Genomic DNA, 21511 nt, shown 5'->3' on the forward strand with positions numbered 1-21511 from the left:
GCAATATTTTTCTTTACAGCATTGGACTTTCCTTTCGCTTCCAGGCATATCCGCAACTGAGCGTCCTTTCGGCTTTGGCCCAGCCGCTTCATCAGCTCTGAATCTACTTGTACTTGTCCTCCGCTCTTCCTCAGTAGCATGTTGGATGCCTTCCGACCTGAGGGGCTCATCTTCCAGCGTCATAACTTTTATATGCCTGTTGTCTTTCTCCATGGAGTTTTCTTGGCAGGGATACTGGAGTGGCTTACCGGTTCCTGCTCCAGGTGGATCACGTTTGGTCAAAACTCTCCACTATGACCTGTCCATCTTGGGTGGCCCTGCACCACATAGCTCATAGCTTCTCTGAGTTATTCAAGCCCCTTCGCCACGGCAAGACAGTGATCCATGAAGGGGGCCATCCAAAATAGGCTTATATTATTTCTAGACTGATCACTGAATGCAAAAATTGGTTTCTAAGCAGTGGACAAATGAGAACAAATAGTGGCCTGGATTCACCTAACCAGCGCCATCCGCTGGAAAATGGAGCCTGCCCCCCATTCCTCCCCTCCCCCTCTCCATGCCCCCATGAACCCCTTGAATTTGGCCCTAGGGCATTGGGAGGGAACCTCCCCAGAACAACTCACGAGGAGAGGAGAAAGTGGATCCTTCCCTCGGGGAAACTGGAATGCTTGCGTAGGCAGAGTGACTTGAAAACCACAAGGTGGAGTACCACGTATTTGCACAAAGATGGATACCCATAATTAAAAGGCAGAATAAAATAAGCATCCATAAATAAAATGTGCAGCTAGCAATCCTATTGAAACAACACCGCAACCCAGCCAGATGGGCGGGGTATAAATAATAAATTATTATTATTATTATTATTATTATTATTATTATTATTATTATTATTATTATTTATTTACAGGAAGGAAACAACAGAGCATTGTGTAGCAGATCATATTTCTGCTGTCTCAGAGGAGGACATTTCCCTTTTTCTTTTAGGGTCCAGTCTGCTTGGAAGATGTCACCATTCGTTTCACGGACGAGGAGTGGGCGTTCCTGGATCCTGACCAGAGAGCTCTGCATAAGGACGTCATGGAGGAGACTCGTGGGATCATGGCCTCTCTTGGTAAGGCTCCCTGTGGGATCATCATATCAGCCTGGAAATTCAAAACATACCTCTATGGAACCAACCTCATATATTTTCACAGAGCTCAACAGCGCCCCCTTATAACACCTGGGAACCTAACACCCCCACAATAAACAGTAACTTACAGTTTTTTCTTTGAACAATCTTCCTCAAATTATTCCTTTTTCTACCACGATTGGGCTGGTCTGAACTGCCCAGGCCATCTTAAATGTCAGCTTCAGAATTGTTAGGAAAGATAAGTTGTGAGCTTTAGAGCTTACAGGGTTAACAGCTCAGAATGTCCTGCATCTGGGGAGGAGCTTTCTCAACATCCGGGAAAGCTGTTTCTTCGTTCTTTCTGACTTTCGTTTTCTGCTGAGACATGGAAGACGCAACGTCTGCATCTTCCGATGGTTTATCTTGCTGTACATACAATAAAGCTTTCTTATTTAGAGGAACAGCAGTGTATTGGACTCTGTGTTCTGCAAGCTCACACACACAAGCAGCACTCACTGTGCCGCTCTGCTACAAGTCCAGGAAATGTGGAGCTTCAGGTTTTCTGTTTTTGTTTTTGCTCCTGTCAGTCTTGGGTTGACCAAAGAAACAACTGACAATGGAGATGGAGGGGATGCCATGGTTGGGCCAAACAAAATTCATCCCAGAGAGCTGTGGAAACGTACCGGACACCACATACGTAGCTTCAGGTTTTCTGGTTTTGTATTTGCTCCTGTCAGTCTTGGGTTGATCAAAAACATTAGGAAGAGCTTCCTGACAGTAAGAGCTGTTTGACAGTGGAATTTGCTGCCAAGGAGTGTGGTGGAGTCTCCTTCTTTGGAGGTCTTTAAGCAGAGGCTTGACAACCATATGTCAGGAGTGCTCTGATGGTGTTTCCTGCTTGGCAGGGGGTTGGACTCGATGGCTCTTGTGGTCTCTGTTAAAATTCATCTTGTTTGTTTTGGCCCAGTTCTCTAATCTGTCAAGGTCGTTTTGAAATGTGATCCTGTCCTCTGGGGTGTTAGCCACCCCTCCCAGTTTGATGTCATCTGCAAATTTGATCAGGATGCCCTTGAGTCCATCATCCAAGTCGTTGATAAAGATGTTGAATAAGACCGGGCCCAAGACAGAACCCTGTGGCACCCCACTAGTCACTCTTCTCCAGGATGAAGAGGAACCATTGATGAGCACTCTTTGGGTTCGGTCAGTCAGCCAGTTACAAATCCAAGCCAGTTACAAATCCAAATAATAATATTTTTTATTTATACCCTGCCCATTTGGCTGGGTTGCCCAAGCCACTCTGGGCAGATTCCAACACATATATAAACATGAAACATAAATAATAGTCTGATCCCATATAAATAGAACATTAACTTTAAAGTGAACTTCTCCTAGTAGCCAAAATTGTGGAAACCTTTTGTGAAAAGTGTATTTCTGAGGTTTGATGGCTCATAACACCACTTTTGTGTGGAGTAATACCATAAAATTATATAGCAGTGAAGGATAATCTAATGAAGAATGTAATGAAAGAACTTTTATTGAGGAGTATTTATGAGAACAGCAGTCATACCCATTGGCAACCTTTAGCTTTAATTAAGGCCTTACAATGCCTTCCCATGATATGAACCAAGTTTTTAGTACTGCAGCTGTAATAAAGTGAAACCAAGATTAAATTATTGCCTCTGTTAATTGGACTTTATTGCTGGGTTGCTTCTGACTAACAAGTTTCTTTAGTCGGCTCCATAGATTTCTGATTGGGTTAAAGTTTGGGCTATTCCCAGGCCATTCCGGCAGTGAAATATCTTTATCTTGAAAGCACCTTTTGCACACAGCAGCAACACGACATGGAGCGGAATCCTGTTGAAATAGAAAATAGAATATATGTGTGTGTGTGTGTGTGTGTGTGTGTGTGATGTTTCCAAGGGGTTGCTCGAGAGCAAGCAGGCAAATATCTCCCTGCTTGGCTGTGAAGCCTTGCTTTTGCTGCCAAAATAAACCTTATCCATCCGGAGCGCCACTCTCCCGTGGCTGGCTCAGTCGTTGGCAGAATCCGTGAGTGGGCGGTTCCTAAACTTTCCCCAGCAAAGCAGCTTCTTGACTCCCAGTCTGCACCTCCCCTCTCTGCGCGGATGCTTTCTGCGCAAGGAGGGTGTGGGTAACAGAGGACCCCTCTCCTCCCCACTCTGCCCAGGCAAGTGTTCCTGGCACTGTCTTGCCTCTTCCGACTCCTGCAGCGCCGCTCCACTGGAGGCGTCTTTATTCTCCTCCGTTGAAGGGGAGCTGCTTCCCACTATCCCTGGAGGCTCTCTGTAATCCATTCGGCTTTTCCTCTCTCCCTCCTGAACCGAGGGCAGTTCCCTGACAACGTGCTTCAGCATCTGGGAAAAGATCACCTGAGGAACGCTTCAGTTTGCGCGCAAGTCTTTCATTTATGCATTTTAGGGCATTTACATCCCCATTAATGATGTAAATTTTGCCCACACCTTTTGCTGCCATACAACCCCAGATCAACACAATATCTGAGTGTTTCGTGGTCGGTGTAATGCAAGTGGATGTAAATCTTATCTGATTTGGGTCTCATTGCTCCAAATAACACTGTTCCATTGTTCAGCTGTCCAGTTAACATGGGTTTAATCTTTTCAACCTTTGCTTGTGAGATGACAATGGCTTATTCCTTAGAATTATAACATTTTGACCAGTCCTTGCCCTCAACTTCACATTAAATTGCGCCATGTCATCTTGTATACACCCAGATGATTTTCTTCTGTCATGTAGGGACAGTCTCTCCACTCGTCCATCGTTACTTGCCTTTGTGCACCTTTCCCTGCCTTTACCGGTCTGATTTTATAGTGACTAAGTCTCCTGATACCTCTTCAAAAATATATAATGGCCAGTCTGGTTAAGTTTTTCCTTATCTTTCATCAGTTTCTTCATAACTGTAGCATTGTTCATTAAACAGTACAATTTTACATCGCTTTCTGGATGACCAGTCAACTCTTTGTGCCATTTCTATAATTTTATTATGTTTTACAAGAACACAAAAAAACCAACCACAAAAAGACACACAGTCAACCTAAGCAAGTTGTGCTTCCTTTTTCTGGTTATTTGGCTATAACATTAGATAGAATATGGGTAAATGAACAATTTCCGTTGATACATAATTGTATGATATTACTCCAAAAGAAGCAGTGTTATGAGCCATCAAACCTCTGAAATACACTTTTCTGCAAAAGTCTTCCACAATTTTGGCCACTACTCTATAGCAAACAAAGCAGCAGTCAACAACTCAACAAAATCTGATAATAAATATGTTGGTTATTGACAAACAACAAAGGTAAGAAACACACACTGAACTCCCTTAATTTCTTCTCCATTTGTTCTTGAGGCTCTAATCCCTTTTTGTCTCCATTGCAGATTATGATGAAATCAAGAACAAAGGCGACCACGATAAAATCCCCAGAGAGGAAAAGCCACGTGAAAATTTGGAGTGTGGAGAAAGCTGCAGTCAGCGCTCCCATGCCACTTCCCATCAACAAAATATCCTTGGAAAGAAACTCTATCAGTGTGTGGAAAGTGGAAAGAGCTTCAGTTCGAGCTCGGATCTCACTAAGCATCAGAGAATTCATACAGGGGAGAAACCCTATCAGTGCATGGAATGTGGAAAGAGCTTCAGTCAGGGCTCCTCTCTCACTAGGCATCAGAGAATTCATACAGGGGAGAAACCCTATCAGTGCGTGGAATGTGGAAAGAGCTTCAGTAGGAGCACCGATCTCACTTCCCATCAGAGAATTCATACAGGGGAGAAACCCTATCAGTTTGCGGAATGTGGAAAGAGCTTCAGTAAGAGCTCCAAACTCACTTCCCATCAAAGAATTCATACTGGGGAGAAACCCTATCAGTATGTGGAATGTGGAAAGAGCTTCACTTATAGCTCCAAACTCACTTCGCATCAAAGAATTCATACTGGGGAGAAACCCTATCAGTGTGTGGAATGTGGAAAGAGCTTCAGTCAGAGCTCCGATCTCACTTCCCATCAAAGAATTCATACTGGGGAGAAACCCTATCAGTGTGTGGAATGTGGAAATAGCTTCAGTACAAGCTCCTCTCTCACTTCCCATCAAAGAATTCATACAGGGGAGAAACCCTATCAGTGTGTGGAATGTGGAAAGAGCTTCAGGAAGAGCTCCTCTCTCACTTCCCATCAAAGAATTCATACTGGGGAGAAACCCTATCAGTGTGTGGAATGTGGAAAGAGCTTCACTGAAAGCTCCACTCTCACTTCGCATCAAAGAATTCATACTGAGGAGAAACCCTATCAGTGTGTGGAATGTGGAAAGAGCTTCACTGAAAGCTCCTCTCTCACTTCCCATCAAAGAATTCATACAGGGGAGAAACCCTATCAGTGTGTGGAATGTGGAAAGAGCTTCAGTAAGAGCTCCTATCTCACTTCGCATCAAAGAATTCATACTGGGGAGAAACCCTATCAGTGTGTGGAATGTGGAAAGAGCTTCACTGATAGCTCCTCTCTCACTTCCCATAGAAGAATTCATACAGGGGAGAAACCCTATCAGTGTGTGGAATGTGGAAAGAGCTTCAGTCACAGCCACAATCTCACTTCCCATCAAAGAATTCATACAGGGGAGAAACCCTATCAGTGTGTGGAATGTGGAAAGAGCTTCAGTACGAACTCGGATCTCACTAAGCATCAGAGAATTCATTCAGGGGAGAAACCCTATCAGTGTGTGGAATGTGGAAAGAGCTTCAGTACGAACTCGGATCTCACTAAGCATCAAAGAATTCATTCAGGGGAGAAACCCTATCAGTGTGTGGAATGTGGAAAGAGCTTCAGTCAGAGCTTCTCTCTCACTTCGCATCAAAGAAGTCATACTGGGGAGAAGCCCTATCAGTGTGTGGAATGTGGAAATAGCTTCAGTCAGAGCTCCCATCTCACTTCGCATCAAAGAATTCATACAGGGGAGAAACCCTATCAGTGTGTGGAATGTGGAAAGAGCTTCAGTACGAGCTCGGATCTCACTAAGCATCAGAGAATTCATTCAGGGGAGAAACCCTATCAGTGTGTGGAATGTGGAAAGAACTTTCGTCACAGCCACAATCTCACTTCCCATCAAAGAATTCATACAGGGCAGAAACCCTATCAGTGTGTGGAATGTGGAAAGAGCTTCAGTCAGAGCTCCTCTCTCACTTCCCATCAAAGAATTCATACTGGGGAGAAACCCTATCAGTGTGTGGAATGTGGGAAGAGCTTCACTGAAAGCTCCTCTCTCACTTCCCATCAAAGAATTCATACAGGGGAGAAACCCTATCAGTGTGTGGAATGTGGAATGGGCTTCAGTCACAGCCACAGTCTCACTTCCCATCAAAGAATTCATACAGGGCAGAAACCCTATCAGTGTGTGGAATGTGGAAAGAGCTTCAGTCAGAGCTCCTCTCTCACTTCCCATCAAAGAATTCATACAGGGGAGAAACCCTATCAGTGTGTGGAATGTGGAAAGAACTTTCGTCACAGCCGCAATCTCACTTCCCATCAAAGAATTCATACAGGGCAGAAACCCTATCAGTGTGTGGAATGTGGAAAGAGCTTCAGTCAGAGCTCCCATCTCACTTCCCATCAGAGAATTCATACAGGGGAGAAACCCTATCAGTGTGTGGAATGTGGAAAGAGCTTCAGTACGAGCTCGGATCTCACTAAGCATCAGAGAATTCATTCAGGGGAGAAACCCTATCAGTGTGTGGAATGTGGAAAGAACTTTCGTCACAGCCACAATCTCACTTCCCATCAAAGAATTCATACAGGGCAGAAACCCTATCAGTGTGTGGAATGTGGAAAGAGCTTCAGTCAGAGCTCTGATCTCACTTCCCATCAAAGAATTCATACAGGGGAGAAACCATATCAGTGTGTGGAATGTGGAAAGAGCTTCAGTCAGAGCTCCCATCTCACTTCCCATCAGAGAATTCATACAGGGGAGAAACCCTATCAGTGTGTGGAATGTGGAAAGAGCTTCACTGAAAGCTCCAATCTCACTTCGCATCAAAGAATTCATACTGGGGAGAAAACATATTAGTGTGTGGAATGTGGAAAGAGCTTCTGGAGGAGCTCCAATCTCACTTTCCATCAAAGAATCTATACAAAGGTCGGAAAAATGGACTTCCGGAGGCGGCGCGTTCAGCAATGGCGGTCCTCTTCAGCTGCTGAAGAGGGGCTCCGCGGAAAAGGGTCGTGCGCTGCGGCACAGCGACGACCCAGTTAGAGAAACCACGAGTAGAATGAGCTCGTGGCCGTGGGGTTCGGCGGGCACCAGAAGCGACCTCGGAAACGCAGAAGAGACCCCGTAAGGGGTATCGGAACGTGGAGGGGGTAGCGGTGCTGTGAATCCATCGCTCTTTCCGCGGAAGTGAAGCCGCGCGGCTGCTGCTGATCAGCGCTGACCTTTCTTCCTTCAACAACTGAACTGAAACAACTTACTCGTGAGTAAGAAATTTGAAGCTTTATATGAACTAAATCTGGAGAAATTTGGCTGAAAGCGGGAGACGCTAAAAAGGAAGTCAGTCTTCCGGCTCTGTTTAAAGTATCGAGCAAAGTCCCTTTAAAGCTGAAGCGCTGAAAGGAACTTAAAAGGAGTTGGAATTTACTCTGCAAATTCGGCTTTGATTGATTAAAAGTTAAAGAAAGGACATAACAGTTTTATAAGTGAGCCAAGTTTATGATCCTCTTTCTTTTCCCTTGTGGATTACAAAGTTTTGAAACCCTGCTCTCGGTCTGACCGGATACAAGTAACATCGGACTGCGGTAACTGTAGACAAAGTTATAAGTTACATTGGGCTACTTTGTAAGTTGGAAAAAGGAATTGTTGCAAGCACCTTGGCAAAGAACTTTTATTCTCTGCAGTTTAAACTGAAGGCGAGGGGTTCCCCCCCTGCCTTGGATAATATCTTTTGTTTGTGGGAACTTAATGGTGGAAATTTCCTATCCTTCTCCCTAATTCTCAGGGAGCTCCCCCTGCTGGATTGTGGAATTATTAGTCTCTGAGAACTGCTACTGGTCTTGGAATTTTTCTGCCTGGATGTTTACTTTTTCTGGAATTAATTTTCCCATGGGATTTACAATTTGACCTTGACACTGGGACAGCTGTGGAATGAGTGGTACAGCAAAAACAAGGGCTGCAAAGAAAGCAAAACAAACTGAACTTTTGCAATTAACTCTGCCTGTGCAGCCACGCAGATCATCTGTCCCAATTTTGACAGGTCTGCAGGAAGGACAATCTATACAGCCTACTCTTGGAGAGATGGCTGCTGGAGGGATAGACCCTGTCTCTAAAGAAATATTGGAGCAGTTGGCAGCACTGAATAAGAAAGCGGATGAACAAGCAGCTAGCTTTGATGAACAAGCTGCTAAACTTGACCAGGTAACAGCCTCAATTAATAAATTGACAGACCAAGTCACTAAAAATTCACAGGCGATAGATAACATTGAAAAGACTGCAACAGAAAATCGAAAATTAGTTCAGGAAGTAAACACAAAAGCAGACGAAAATAAAAAGAGGATAGAGGAATTAAGAGGCGAAGTTAGACCACTGAGTAGACAGGTGACTGAACAACAAGTGTACCTGTCCCTTGCAGAACTGAAAAACAGGGAAAACAACCTCAGAATTAGAAACATCCCAGAATTAGAAAAAGAGGACCTGATTGGATTTTTGACAACAGAAATATCCAAATTCTGGGGTCTGGCAGAAGAGAAAGACTTTAAAATTGTCACCGCTTTTAGACTAGGAAGAGTGGCTAAGAAGGATAAACCAAGAGATTGCCTGATCATTTTGAGATCTAGGCAAGAAAAAGAAAATATACTCGGCTTGCATTTCAAAAATCCATTGGTGATTCAGGGAAAAAAGGCAGAAATCTTTAGAGATATACCAAAACAGCTTCTGGATTTAAGAGCTACATATAAAGACCTAGCAAGCTTACTGAGAAACAACACAATCCCATACAGGTGGGAATTCCCTCAAGGACTATCTTTCACTTTGAAAGGGGTGAGGGTAAGAATCAGAACAGCAGAGGAGCAAGAAAAGTTCCTAAACGACCACGGGGAAGACCTTCGGAAAGGAATAGCAGGTGTCTGGCCACCTCCTTCGTTTGGATTGAATCCGGTTCCACCTCCAGACAAAAACGACAAAGGAGACACCCCAGCAGGCCAATAACTAGTCCGAGATGTCTCTACAGCTTCTCAGTTGGAACATTAATGGCGCAAATTCTCCCGAAAGAAGGAAAAAGATTTTTCATATTTTGAGAAAAGAACAATTAGACATTATTTGCCTTCAAGAAACACATGTGACTAGGCTCCATAGGAGAGTGCTAATCAACAAGAGACTAGGCCAAGAATTTATTTCATCAGATAAGGTTAAAAAAAGAGGAGTAGTGATTTATGCAAAGGAGATCCTAGTACCAAAATTGATTTTTAAAGATGAACAAGGAAGAATTTTGGCGATTGAAATTCAAGCACAAGGAGAGAAATTTTTGATTGTAGGAATCTATGCACCAAACGATGGGAAATCGGAATTTTATAAGAAGCTACATGAGACAATGTTGGACTATATTGACTATACTAACATCATTTTGATGGGTGATATGAATGGAGTTGTCTCCACATACATGGATAAGTCACAAAATCAGAACTTGACCAAAGATGGCAGACTCCCAAAGACGTTCTTTGAACTTACAGACAATATGGATTTGATTGATATTTGGAGAACAAAGAACCCTCTAGGTAAAGAAGGAACATTTTTCTCTGAGGCCCATCTTTCGTGGACAAGAATCGACCAAATTTGGACATCTAGAGGACTGGCACCTAAGACAAAAAAAGTCGAGATCTGCCCTAAAACTTACTCCGACCACAAAGCCTTGAAAATAGACTTGAGACTTACACCAGCTGGATCCTTCAGATGGAGAATGAATGACTATTTGTTTAGAGATCAGGAGATTGTGAAGAAGGCCCAAAAAACGCTGAAAGATTACTTCGAAATAAATTTGAATACTTTGGTGGAAAAGAAAACAATCTGGGACGCAAGTAAAGCTGTTATGAGAGGATTTCTGATACAGCAGAACTCTATCAAGAAAAAACTCTGGAATGGTAAAAAGGACAAGATTTTGGAGAAGATAAGAGACGGAGAGAAAAAGTTGAGACTAAACCCAAAATCAAAAGAAGTTTTAAGAGAAATAAAATTCCATCAAGCACAATATGCGAAATTGATAAATCAAGAAGTCGAATGGAAAATCAAACAGATGAAACAAAGATCATTCGAATCTGCAAATAAATGTGGGAAGCTGCTGGCATGGCAGCTGAAAAAGAGACAAAAATTGAACTTTGTTACCAATCTGGAGGTTGAAGGAGAATGTATTCAGAAACCAGAAGATATTAGAAAGTGTTTCCAGAGATATTTTAAAAAATTGTTTACTCAAGGACCCCAAGTTGAGACTGAGATAAATAATTTTCTAAGAAGCTATGGCCTGCAAAAACTAACACAAGACAAGCAAACAGCCCTGAATTATAAAATAACACAACAGGAGATTGAAAATGCCATTCAGAACATGCAATTAGGCAAATCTCCAGGCCCAGATGGACTTACCTCCAAATACTACAAGACATTGAAGGAATATCTGGTCCAGCCATTAATGGAGGTATGTAACCAAATTATGGAAGGGAAGGGGGCACCCGAATCGTGGAAAGAGGCATTCATCACCTTGATTCCAAAATTGGAATCTGAAAAGACTCAACTCAGGAACTATCGCCCTATCTCACTCCTAAATGTGGATTACAAAATTTTTGCTAACATTTTGGCAAACAGATTGAAAAAAGTTTTAAATGAAGTAATTCATAAAGACCAAGCAGGCTTTCTCCCTGGCAGGCACTTGTCTGACAACACTAGGAATATCATTGATGTTTTGGAGTTATTACAGACAAATCTGAACACGAAGGCAGCTTTGATCTTTATAGACGCCGAGAAAGCCTTTGATAATATATCTTGGAAATTTATGAAGAAAAATTTGGAAGGGATGGGAGTGGGAAGGGCGTTTCAAAATGGTATTGAAGCAATCTATTCAGAGCAAAAAGCTAAATTGATAGTAAACAATGTGGTGATTGAGGAGTTTAAAATTGAAAAAGGGACACGACAGGGGTGCCCCTTATCACCCTTGTTATTTATTTCTGTCCTGGAGGTGCTGCTGAACATGATTAGGAAGGACCAGCGGGTGGAAGGAATTCAGGTCGGAGAAAAACAATATACCGTATTTTTCGCTCTATAACACGCACCAGACCATAACACGCACATAGTTTTTAGAGGAGGAAAACAAGAAAAAAAATATTCTAGACGAAATAGTGGATATATGATTTTTGTGGTTCATGCTGTGGCCACAGACATGTGATCTGACAGTGAGTTTGGAGTTTGGAGTAGTCCAATGCAAAAATCCTGAGGATCCATGTGGATCCATGCTTTGTAACCACGGAGGAGGGAAGGAAGGGGAACCATGGATCCTCTGCTCACGACTGCAGCAGATTCCCCCGCCACCCGCAGGCATTCGCTCCATAACACGCACAGACATTTCCCCTTACTTTCTAGGAGGAAAAAAGTGAGTGTTATGGTGCAAAAAATACAGTAAACTGAAGGCCTTTGCAGACGACTTGGTTTTGACATTACAGGAGCCAGAAGCTAGTACAAAAAGAGCTTTAGAACTAATTTCTGAGTTTGGTCGGGTGGCGGGATTCAAGCTAAACAAACAAAAAACCAAGGTTTTGGCAAAAAATTTGACACCTTCAGAAATAGATGGGTTTCAGAAGGAAACAGAATTAAATGTTGTTGCAAAAGTGAAATACCTGGGGGTTAATCTGACCGGGAGAAATTTGAATTTGTTTAAAGACAATTATGAAAAATGTTGGTCGGAAATTAAAAAGGACCTAGAAACATGGTCAAGATTGAAACTTACCTTGTCGGGTAGAATTGCAGCAGTCAAGATGAATGTATTGCCAAGAATGTTGTTTTTGTTTCAAACCCTTCAGATCGTGGACAGAGTGGAATGTTTTGGAAAGTGGCAGAGGGACATTGCGAAGTTTGTCTGGCAGGGCAAAAAGCCCCGAATAAAATTTAAAATATTAACAGATGCAAAGGAAAGAGGGGGGTTTGCCCTGCCGGACCTAAGATTGTATTATGAAGCTGCATCTCTCTGCTGGATGAAAGATTGGTTTCTGTTAGAAAACACTGATGTCCTAGATCTGGAAGGGCATAGTAATGCTTTTGGGTGGCATGCATATCTTTGGTACGACAAGGCAAAGTCTCATAAACTGTTTAAAAACCATATTGTCAGGAAAGCTTTATTCATTGTCTGGACTAAATACAAAGACTTATTTGAAAGTAAGACTCCGAGGTGGTTATCACCGGTGGAGGCTAAGGCTATAAAATTACGTAATATGGAGAGTGGCTGGCTGAAATATTGTGAGATAATTGAAAGAGATGGTGATACTTGGAGGTTGCAGAGTTTTGAAAAACTGAAAGGAAAGGTGTGAGATTGGTTTCATTATGCCCAAATTTTAGAGACTTTTAAAAAAGACAAAAAAATTGGTTTCCAGGTGGAAAAATCAAAACTAGAGACAGAATTACTTGAACCTAAGACGAAAGTGCTTTCAAGAATGTATAACTTGCTGCTTAAGTGGAACACTCAAGATGAGATAGTTAAATCAGCCATGATAAAATGGGCACAAGACATTGGGTACAACATTATGTCTGAAGACTGGGAAAGGTTGTGGACCACCGGTATGAAATTTACGGCATGTAGTGCCTTAAAGGAAAACATTATGAAAATGGTATACAGGTGGTACATGACCCCAGTCAAACTTGCAAAGATATATCATTTGTCTGACAATAAATGTTGGAAATGTAAGGAGGCTGAAGGAACTTTTTTTCACCTCTGGTGGACATGCCCGAGGGTGAAGGCCTTTTGGGAAATGATATATAACGAGTTGAAAAAAGTGTTTAAATACACCTTTCACAAGAAACCAGAGGCCTTCCTCCTGGGCATTGTGGGCCAGAGAGTGTCAAAAAAAGATAGAACTTTCTTTTTATATGCAACTACAGCAGCAAGAATTCTTATAGCTAAACACTGGAAGGCACAGGGCTGGAAGAGTGGCATTCGCAGCTGATTGACTACATGGAATTAGCTGAAATGACAGGCAGAATCCGAGATCTGGGAGAAGACGCAGTGGAAGAGGACTGGAAAAAATTTAAGGACTATTTACAAAAACACTATAAGTTATATGAATGTTGAGAATTTGCTAAGTGTTCTGGAAAAACATGCTTCAGTATTGAATTTGGTAAACGTTGGAAACTAAGTTAAGATTTAGAAATGTATGAATTGTGGACTATATAACTAAATGAAAACACAAAAACATCTGAAATAAGGTATTAATTTGCTGTTTATTTTTATTGTAAAGAAAACAGGGGATGGTGGACGTGGGGAAGTCTGGTTGATTATGAAAATGGATGTGAAAAAGCGAATTCTTTTTCTTTCTATAATTTCTTTTCCTTTCTGTAAAACCACTTTTGATGTGCTATTGATGATGTATTTTTTACCCTGGAAAAAAGCAATAAAGACTTATTAAAAAAAAATTAAAAAAAACAAAGGTCGGAAAAACCATTAAACATGTTTAGGAACCAGACAAATCTCCACCTTTGGCTGATTAACATCGGTTTTGTGTTTTTATCTTGTGTTTTTATGTTGTAACATTCCTGAGACCTGTGGGTGTAGGGACTAGGCACCAACTCTTAAAGCCCATGGGGTCTTTGTCCCCCAGTAAAATATTTGAGGGGGCCACGCCCCAGGGTTCCCCCCCAAACACAACCTTTTATTCTTCCACAACTTGCCCTACAATTTCTCTTTGAATTTTCCCTCTATAAATAAATAAATAAATAAATAAATAAATAAATAAATAAATAAATAAATAATGTACACAGGTCACAAGAAAATCAAAATACAAGAAAATACAAAAGTGGACAGGTCCCATATTTGCAGGCCAAACGCAAAAGTTGCTTTGAAGCAGGGTTTCCCAAACTTGGGTTCCCAGCAGCTCCTGGACTAGAGTTTCCATCATCCCTTCCCATTAGTCCTGCTAGCTAGGGATGATGGGAGTTGTAGTCCAAAAACAGCTGGAGACCCATGTCACAAAACTGAAGTTTATCGGCACTTCAACCTCTAGGGAGCTTCTAGGTCTTTTCTGCACCACCTAGAGTACCCACAGAATTGTGGCTTCTACTGGCAACACACATAGGAGAACAAATGAAAGACAAACACAATGGACAGGAAAAAACCTGGAAAGGCTGATACCAAATGGACACAGGTAGGGGAGATGGAATGCTAGAAGTGTTCTCTGGGGCAAGGGGAGCTGCTGGAAATTGAACTACGGGCTCAAAATATTACTTTTTTAAAAAAATCACTGCCATTATAGGCATTGCCATTCAAATGATGTGCATGTATCATGTGATTGATTGTGCAAGGAGGGCCTTACCTGGCCCCCCACCAAGCATCACTGCTTGAGAAGTTCAGGATGTCTGCATTCAGGGGTCAGGACACCCATGGAGACAAGTTATGTGAAAGATAGTCAGCAAGTAGAATGCACTGAGTTCAAAAATGCTGAGATTTTTCAGTCAGCTCTGGGTAGTCTGTTGTATCTGTCCCAGTGGAGCAGACCAGACATTGCTTTTGCTACCAGTCTGCTCAGCAAGGAAGCTACAAACCCGAGTGTGAGTGCCTGGAATGGTATCAAGAGGGTGCTGCGTATTTGCAGGATACCAAGGATTTCTATCTCAAGCTGTCAGCTAAGAGTGACGGCTAGCTGATGTGCAGGACAGATAGCGATTGGGCAAATCTGGCTAACAGGAAGTCCGTATCTGGGATGGTGGTAAGGTTTGGGGACTCTGGTTGGGTGGAAGTCCCGGTGTGCTGGTCCCGGGGGTTAATCAAGAGGCAAGGTCTAAGTCCAGTCCGTGGTCGATGAAGGAATATGAAGGCAGTCCCTTAAAGTTGAAGCTGTGTGCAGGGCAGGGTTCAGGCAGGGACTGACAACTACCAACGTTGCTCCCGCAACTTGGGACTGGGGCTGGCTGCCTTTTATATGTCCCGAGGCATAGGGCGGCCCTGATCCTCAAAAGACTCGCCTCTCCTGGCCAGGAGGTGAGCACTCTTCCTGCGGGAACTTAGTTCCCTCTGCCTCTCTGCCCTAAGCCTCTGCAGCTCAGGAGAGGCTGGAGGGTTACCGGACCCAGAGGCAACCCCAGCTTCCTCTTACGGGGCTGAGAGTGGAGCACCTGCAGGCAATGGGTCCTCCACCTCAGGAGCCAGGGCAGACTCAGCTGGTGCCTGCACCTGAGGATCCAGCACAGGTGAGGACCCTTCAGGCTCATGCCCCAACCCCGGCTCAGCTGGTTCTGGAGACGAGGAATCCTGTGCAGGTTGGGATTCCTTAGGTTCAGCATCTGAATCTGCATCCCAGGCCATCACACCCGGAAGCAAATTCTCATTGCGCTTTCCTTTACTGAAGCTGAATTCAGTGCGCTGTCTGAGCTTTGCAGGGAATTGGAATTCTATGTTTGTTTGGTTCAAGAAATCTGCAGGGATTGTTGTTTGCCCATCACGGTGTGGGAGGACAATCAACCCTGTCTGAAGTTGGCAGAGTCTGGGCAGTTTAAGGCCAGAACCAAACACCTAGACATGCGTTTCCAGAATGTGTGTCAGAGTATCCAGTTAGGCTTGGTGAGATTGCAGTACTGTCCAAGCCAGAAGAACCTGGCAGATGGGGTCATGAAACCTTTGAGCTTTCAGCATCATGGGGAGTTCTGTAAAGGTCTGTGATTGGGGCAAGTGGTGAAACTTACGAGCCCCCAGCAGTGCAGGACGAGAGGGGGTGTGATGGGGAATCAGAGCTTACCGGGTTAACAGCTCAGAACCCATCGTCCTGCCTGTTCTGCGGAGGAGCTGTCTCCAACTTCTGGAGAAGCTGTTTCTTTGTTCTGTCTGACTTTCGCTTTTGCTGCCAAGCAAGGAAGCAAGATAACTGCTGTCTCGGATGGTTTGTTTATTTTTACTGTTCTGCTGTAAATAAAGCTGCTAGTTTAGAACAACAGCATGTGGACTCTTTATCTTCTGCAAGCTTATACAGTAAGCGGCTAGCGCTGTGCACACTCTGCTACAAGTCCAGAAAGCTGAATGGAACACAGGGAAGTATGCCAGACTCCACAACACTTTGCACCTCCAAGGAGTCTTCACCCAACTGGTGGATCAGACCCTTCTTGATGTAAATATGGTGAACCAGTTCCATCTTCCACAAAGGTTTGCCTTAGCCTTTGTACTGGAACAGCTAGTGACCACATCTGCGCAGATCATCCTGGTGTTTGGACTCAAACTTTTCACAGGAAAAACTTCCCACTGCTTCAAACACAGCAGTGCCGCCTGCTGGTTGCAGTGATGGTTGGGATGACATGGCAGCCAACTCCCCTTGCTCCTCCTCCTTTGGAGATTTTACCCCCTGAACAGGAAACACCCCCGTCGTGCACTCTTCCTCCAAAAGCCTCCCTTTTGTGGAGCTTTCGGTTTCAGGAACACATCCCTGCATGGTCTGGGATACTGTTTCAGCTATCCCCGGGGTGTAACTTCTGGCAGTCTGCTCAGCAGCCCCCGCCATCTTGAAGTGTCCATCATGTGATGCAGCTTTAATTCCTAGTACACCAGTCACCTAAAATTACTGATGTGTTAACCAAGCTAAATCTGATGGGTGCTAACCCTGTAGACACACCAATGACAACAGGTTATCAGGCAGATGACACTGAAGGAGCATTTTCTGGCACTACACTGTACAGAAGTGTGGTAGGCAAACTAAATTTCATTGCCAGATGTTCAAGACGTGATATTGCAGTTAGCTGTAACTTGCTAAGCAGACAAGTCAACAATCCTACTGTTAAGAGATATTTGCTGATGCGAGTTTTGGAAGTGACACTACAGACAGGAAAAGCACATCTGGAGTTTGCTATATGTACAACCAGGGTCTATTTGATTGGTCGTACATGAAGCAAACAACAGTAGTTTAAGTTCTTGTGAAGCTGAACTGAATGCATTGTTTTATTCACTTGTGGATTGTGAATGGTTGCAGGGGCGCCGACTTATAAAAAATATTGGGGGAGCCCGCGAAAGCTCATGAATAATAAATAAGCTCATGAATATGCCGATAAAGTGGCGCCGCCTCCTCGTGAGCGAATAGGGGAGAGCGTGCTGCGCCTATTAATCAGCTCCGAAGGAAATTGGGTGGAGCTTTTGCTTGGGAGGGAGGGCAGGAGGCATGCAGCCCGACCCTGTGCATTTTGGGCTGGGGGAGGGGGGGCGGCGGCGCTCTGCTGGAGGGGCGCCCGAGATTATTGGGGGGGCGGAGCCCCCCCAAACGAACTTTTGAGGGGGCTCGGGCCCCCTCAGGCCCCATGGAGTCGGCGCCTATGAATGGTTGTTACAGTTGTGTAAAGACATGAGAATTCCTGTCAAATGTCCAATTCAGATTATGACTTCTGAAGGTAGTAAGCAAAGCACGAAGCACTTGCAATTGAAGCTGCAACATACTAGAGAATGTGTTCAGAAAGGACTTGTAACGGTGTCCTACATGCCAGGTAATGAAATTCCTGATGATTTATTGTCCAAGGTTGTTCCGAAGGATCAACACTGTACCTATGTACAGAAATTGGGTTTGTACTGATAATGTACTGACACGCTGCCCAGTGGTGTTCACAGAAAGGGGGAGGATGTTAGTTTCTGTTTCTCACTGCAGCTGTGTGGAGTCCCAGGACTCTGTTTAGATTCCAGAGACCTTGCAGTCTCACGGGAAAGGGAGACGGGATGTGATGTTAGTGATTTCCTGTTTCCTTTGTACCTTTGTTCAGTTGCTCTCTGCTTTCATAGAGAGAGGATGTCTTTTCTGTTCTGCGTAGTTTAGAAATAAAACTCTTTACAATGTAGCCAAACCTCGCGTCTCTTCCCTGTGCTGGGAACCCTGCTGGATAGAATGGGCTTGAGGCCTTATCAAAGGCTCAGGTCACTAAACACGTCGGAGGCGATTTCAAAGGCTCAGCTCGGAGGAAGATGAGGCCTTATCGGCTTGGCTGAGCAGAGATTCCGACAAAGATTCACAAAATGTTTAGGGGTATGCGTACCCCTTCGTGCCCCCCAGAAAAAAGCACTGGATCTAACCATCATCTTTTTCCTTTTACAAACATTTTATTGGTTTGGAATGAATCATAGAATTATAGAGTTGAAAGGGACCCCAAGGGACATCTAGTCCAGTCCTCTGAATGCAAGAAACTCAGCTAAAGCATTCATGACAGAATGAACCACGCACATCACAAACACAATAACAACAGTTATGTAGAAGTGTCCATGTACTGTTCGAGTAGGAACCAAGACGGGTGACCAGTGGAATGAATAAATGTTTACTCCCAGCATCTAGTGCTTAAACCAAAGGGAAGCACTATCTCCATATTGATGCACTGGGAAGGGGGTGGGGGTGGGGAGACTGCCTGTCTAAAGGAAGAAGAAGAAGAAGAAGAAGAAGAAGAAGAAGAAGAAGAAGAAGAAGAAGAAGAAGAAGAAGAAGAAGAAGAAGAAGAAGAGGAGGAGGAGGAGGAGGAGGAGGAGGAGGAGGAGTAGTAGTTTGGATTTGATATTCCGCTTTATCACTACCCTAAGGAGTTTCAAAGCGGCTAACATTCTCCTTTCCCTTCCTTCCCCACCACAAACACTCTGTGAGGTGAGTGGGGCTGAGAGACTTCAGAGAAGTGTGAGTAGCCCAAGGTCACCCAGCAGCTGCATGTGGAGGAGCGGGGAAGCGAACCCGGTTCACCAGATTACGAGTCCACCGCTCTTAACCACTACACCACGCTGGCTGATGTTGTTTCATTCCCCCTCTTTTTTTTGTTAGAGTGTATATTAATTTCCCAATAAAAAACGTCCAATTAACATATCAAATCATAATCCAATAAAAATAAAATAAAAAAGATCAAATTGTATTCCGAATTGTAATTTTGATTGGGCAGGGTCCTGAGGGCAAGGCAGAGCTGCCAGGAGGCCAGTACAGTGGTACCTCTGGTTATGAACGCTTCAGGTTACAAACGCTTCAGGTTACGAACTGCGCTAACCCAGAAGTCGCTGTTTCTGGTTGTGAACTTTGCCCCAGGATGTGAACGGAAATTGTGCACAGGAGGCTTGTGCACAGTGGGAGGCCCCATTAGCGAAAGCGTGCCTCAGAACAAGAGGCTTAAGAACGGACCTCTGGAACAAATTAAGTTCGTAACCAGAGGTACCACTGTATTCAGTTTCGAGGTATGGGGTTAGGGGGGGAATTCTCCTTGTGATTTCAAGAACGGAGCCTCATACTAAATCCCCAATCAGTAGGACTTCATTCAGTAATGCATTACATCTCTATTAGGACACAGACTATACAGCATAGGCAAAGTATGCATAATCTTAGCTGTTCATCCTTTACCCAACCACTTTCTGCCTCATCTGCACTTCACCATCTCTCATCAAGCCATAGTTCATGAAAAACACTTACCCAACCCATTTGATTTTAGTATCTGTGTCAGAACCCTCCTTGTACCTTATCTGGAGTTGTTTTTCTCTTTAACACTCAGCCATTAATTTCCCCTTTAACTGGTTTTTACTAGTCTTGTGGTCAGTTCCCATTCCTGTGCATGTTACACTGGCCTCACTTATTAATGGGCCTAACCAGGGTTTTTTTCCAGCCAGAACTTGCTGGAACTCAGTTCTGGCCCCTCTTGGGTGGGTGCCATTGCCATCCTAAGAAAACGAGTTGCCCTACCTCAGTTCCCCATTCTTTTAAAAAATAAAAATCTGACCATTTATATTCATCAATGCATACAGGTATCACACTGTTTTATTCTCTGCCTGCCAACCCACCTATCTGGTATTCCTGCTCTGCCCATTACAGGATTCTCTGTGAATTCCCTCTAGCTGTGAAGCTGTTGTCTCTTTCAAGCTACCTTCTGTTCCACTCTTCCCAAGTCTGCTGGAGATGTAGAATGATAGAGAATCCTAAGCCTGGAGGTGGGATTGGGGTCCGCTCTCCACAGTCCCCCTGACTCTGTAACCTTGGAAGAGATGCTCCAGGTCTGGGCAGTTTGGATGCCATGGGAATTGGGATGGAACAAAGCTCTTTCTACAGTGAAACAACCCCCGAGATGTCCACCCTAGCACCTCCAGAGAAACACTATAAATGCTGCTTTCTGGTCAGCCAAGTGGAGTCAGATCTGAGGGATGCTCCTCCATCCACGATGCAGCTGCCAGTAGACCTTTGACTCTGTGGCTCAGCAGAGCACACCTTGCTGTGTTGATCTGTAGGTGAGCTGGCAGAACAAAAGGTCCTCTCAAGGTGAGTGGAAAGGAGGGGAGTAATAGAATCATAGAATGGACAAGTTGGAAGGGACCACAAGGTCCTTCTAGCCCAATTCCCCACATTGAGGGACTTTTTCGCCCAACATGGAGCTTGACCCTGAGATTTAGAGGCTGAGATGGGGAGGGAGGGGCAGTTGCCGGGACCATTTTTGGAAGGAGGAGGAGAGCAAGTTACCTCTCCTTCCAAGGAACCTTTGTTGCAATTGGTATGTCCAGCTCTGGTCACTGTAGAGCTGCAAGAGGTGAATGAGAAGATCAGGGCGTGTGGTGGAGGAGGAATCAGGTTCCCCGCAGAGAAAGGCTGGTTTTGATGAAGGAGACATTAGTGGGAAATGTGGGGGGGGGGGGACACACACGACAGAAGAATACAGAACCATGTACAGGATGAGGAAAGTGGTGAGCCGCCACCCCCACCAGTTTTGTCAGACTAAATTGGCCCAATGAATTGATGGGTGGGAGAGGAGGAGCAGACAGGAATGGTCCTCATACAGCAGTGTGCAGGCTGCTTTTTTCATTTTCTTTGGTCGGACACAGGGACCTACACTCTGGCCAAATCCAGCTAGCAGGCTCATCCCCTCCACACAAACACACAATTGTTTTCTTAACATGAAACAGGATTGCTAGGCAAGGGTCTGTGTGTCCATGAGGAGCCATGGAAGAAAATGCTGGCCTGTTTTCTTCTTCTTGGCAGGGTCTCAGTGACCTGTTCTCTGGCTGGTTCCAGGAGGAGAATGCCCCTTTTGAATGCCACCCACTTTTATTCCCCCACCTTCATCCTGCTGGGGGTCCCGGGGCTGGAGGCGCTTCACTCCTGGAGCTCCATCCTCTTCTGCCTTGGCTACCTCGTTGCTCTCGTGGGCAACTGCACCATCCTCTTCATCATCAAAACAGAAGCCAGCCTCC

The 21511-nt window shown here is 44.3% G+C and overlaps 2 protein-coding genes across 15 annotated transcripts in view; both read left to right on the forward strand.

Annotated features, from left to right (window-relative positions):
* The window catches only part of LOC310705032 (uncharacterized protein), a 357812-nt gene extending 341531 nt beyond the window's left edge, over positions 1–16281 (forward strand). For all 13 annotated transcript variants that reach the window (XM_083499303.1, XM_083499304.1, XM_083499301.1 and 10 more), the window contains exons 5-7: positions 985–1111; positions 4520–7257; positions 13789–16281. In XM_083499303.1, coding sequence (XP_083355429.1) covers positions 985–1111; positions 4520–7188 — 2796 coding nt within the window. In that variant the 3' untranslated portion in view covers positions 7189–7257; positions 13789–16281. The remainder of the gene's footprint in view (positions 1–984; positions 1112–4519; positions 7258–13788) is intronic.
* Positions 1–21511, forward strand: part of LOC310705056 (uncharacterized protein) — a 69912-nt gene that overhangs the window by 17474 nt on the left and 30927 nt on the right. The window lies entirely within an intron of this gene.

This window comes from Podarcis liolepis (genome assembly GCF_965112155.1).
Source record: "Podarcis liolepis genome assembly, chromosome: 4".
NCBI classification, from domain to species: Eukaryota; Metazoa; Chordata; class Lepidosauria; order Squamata; family Lacertidae; genus Podarcis; species Podarcis liolepis.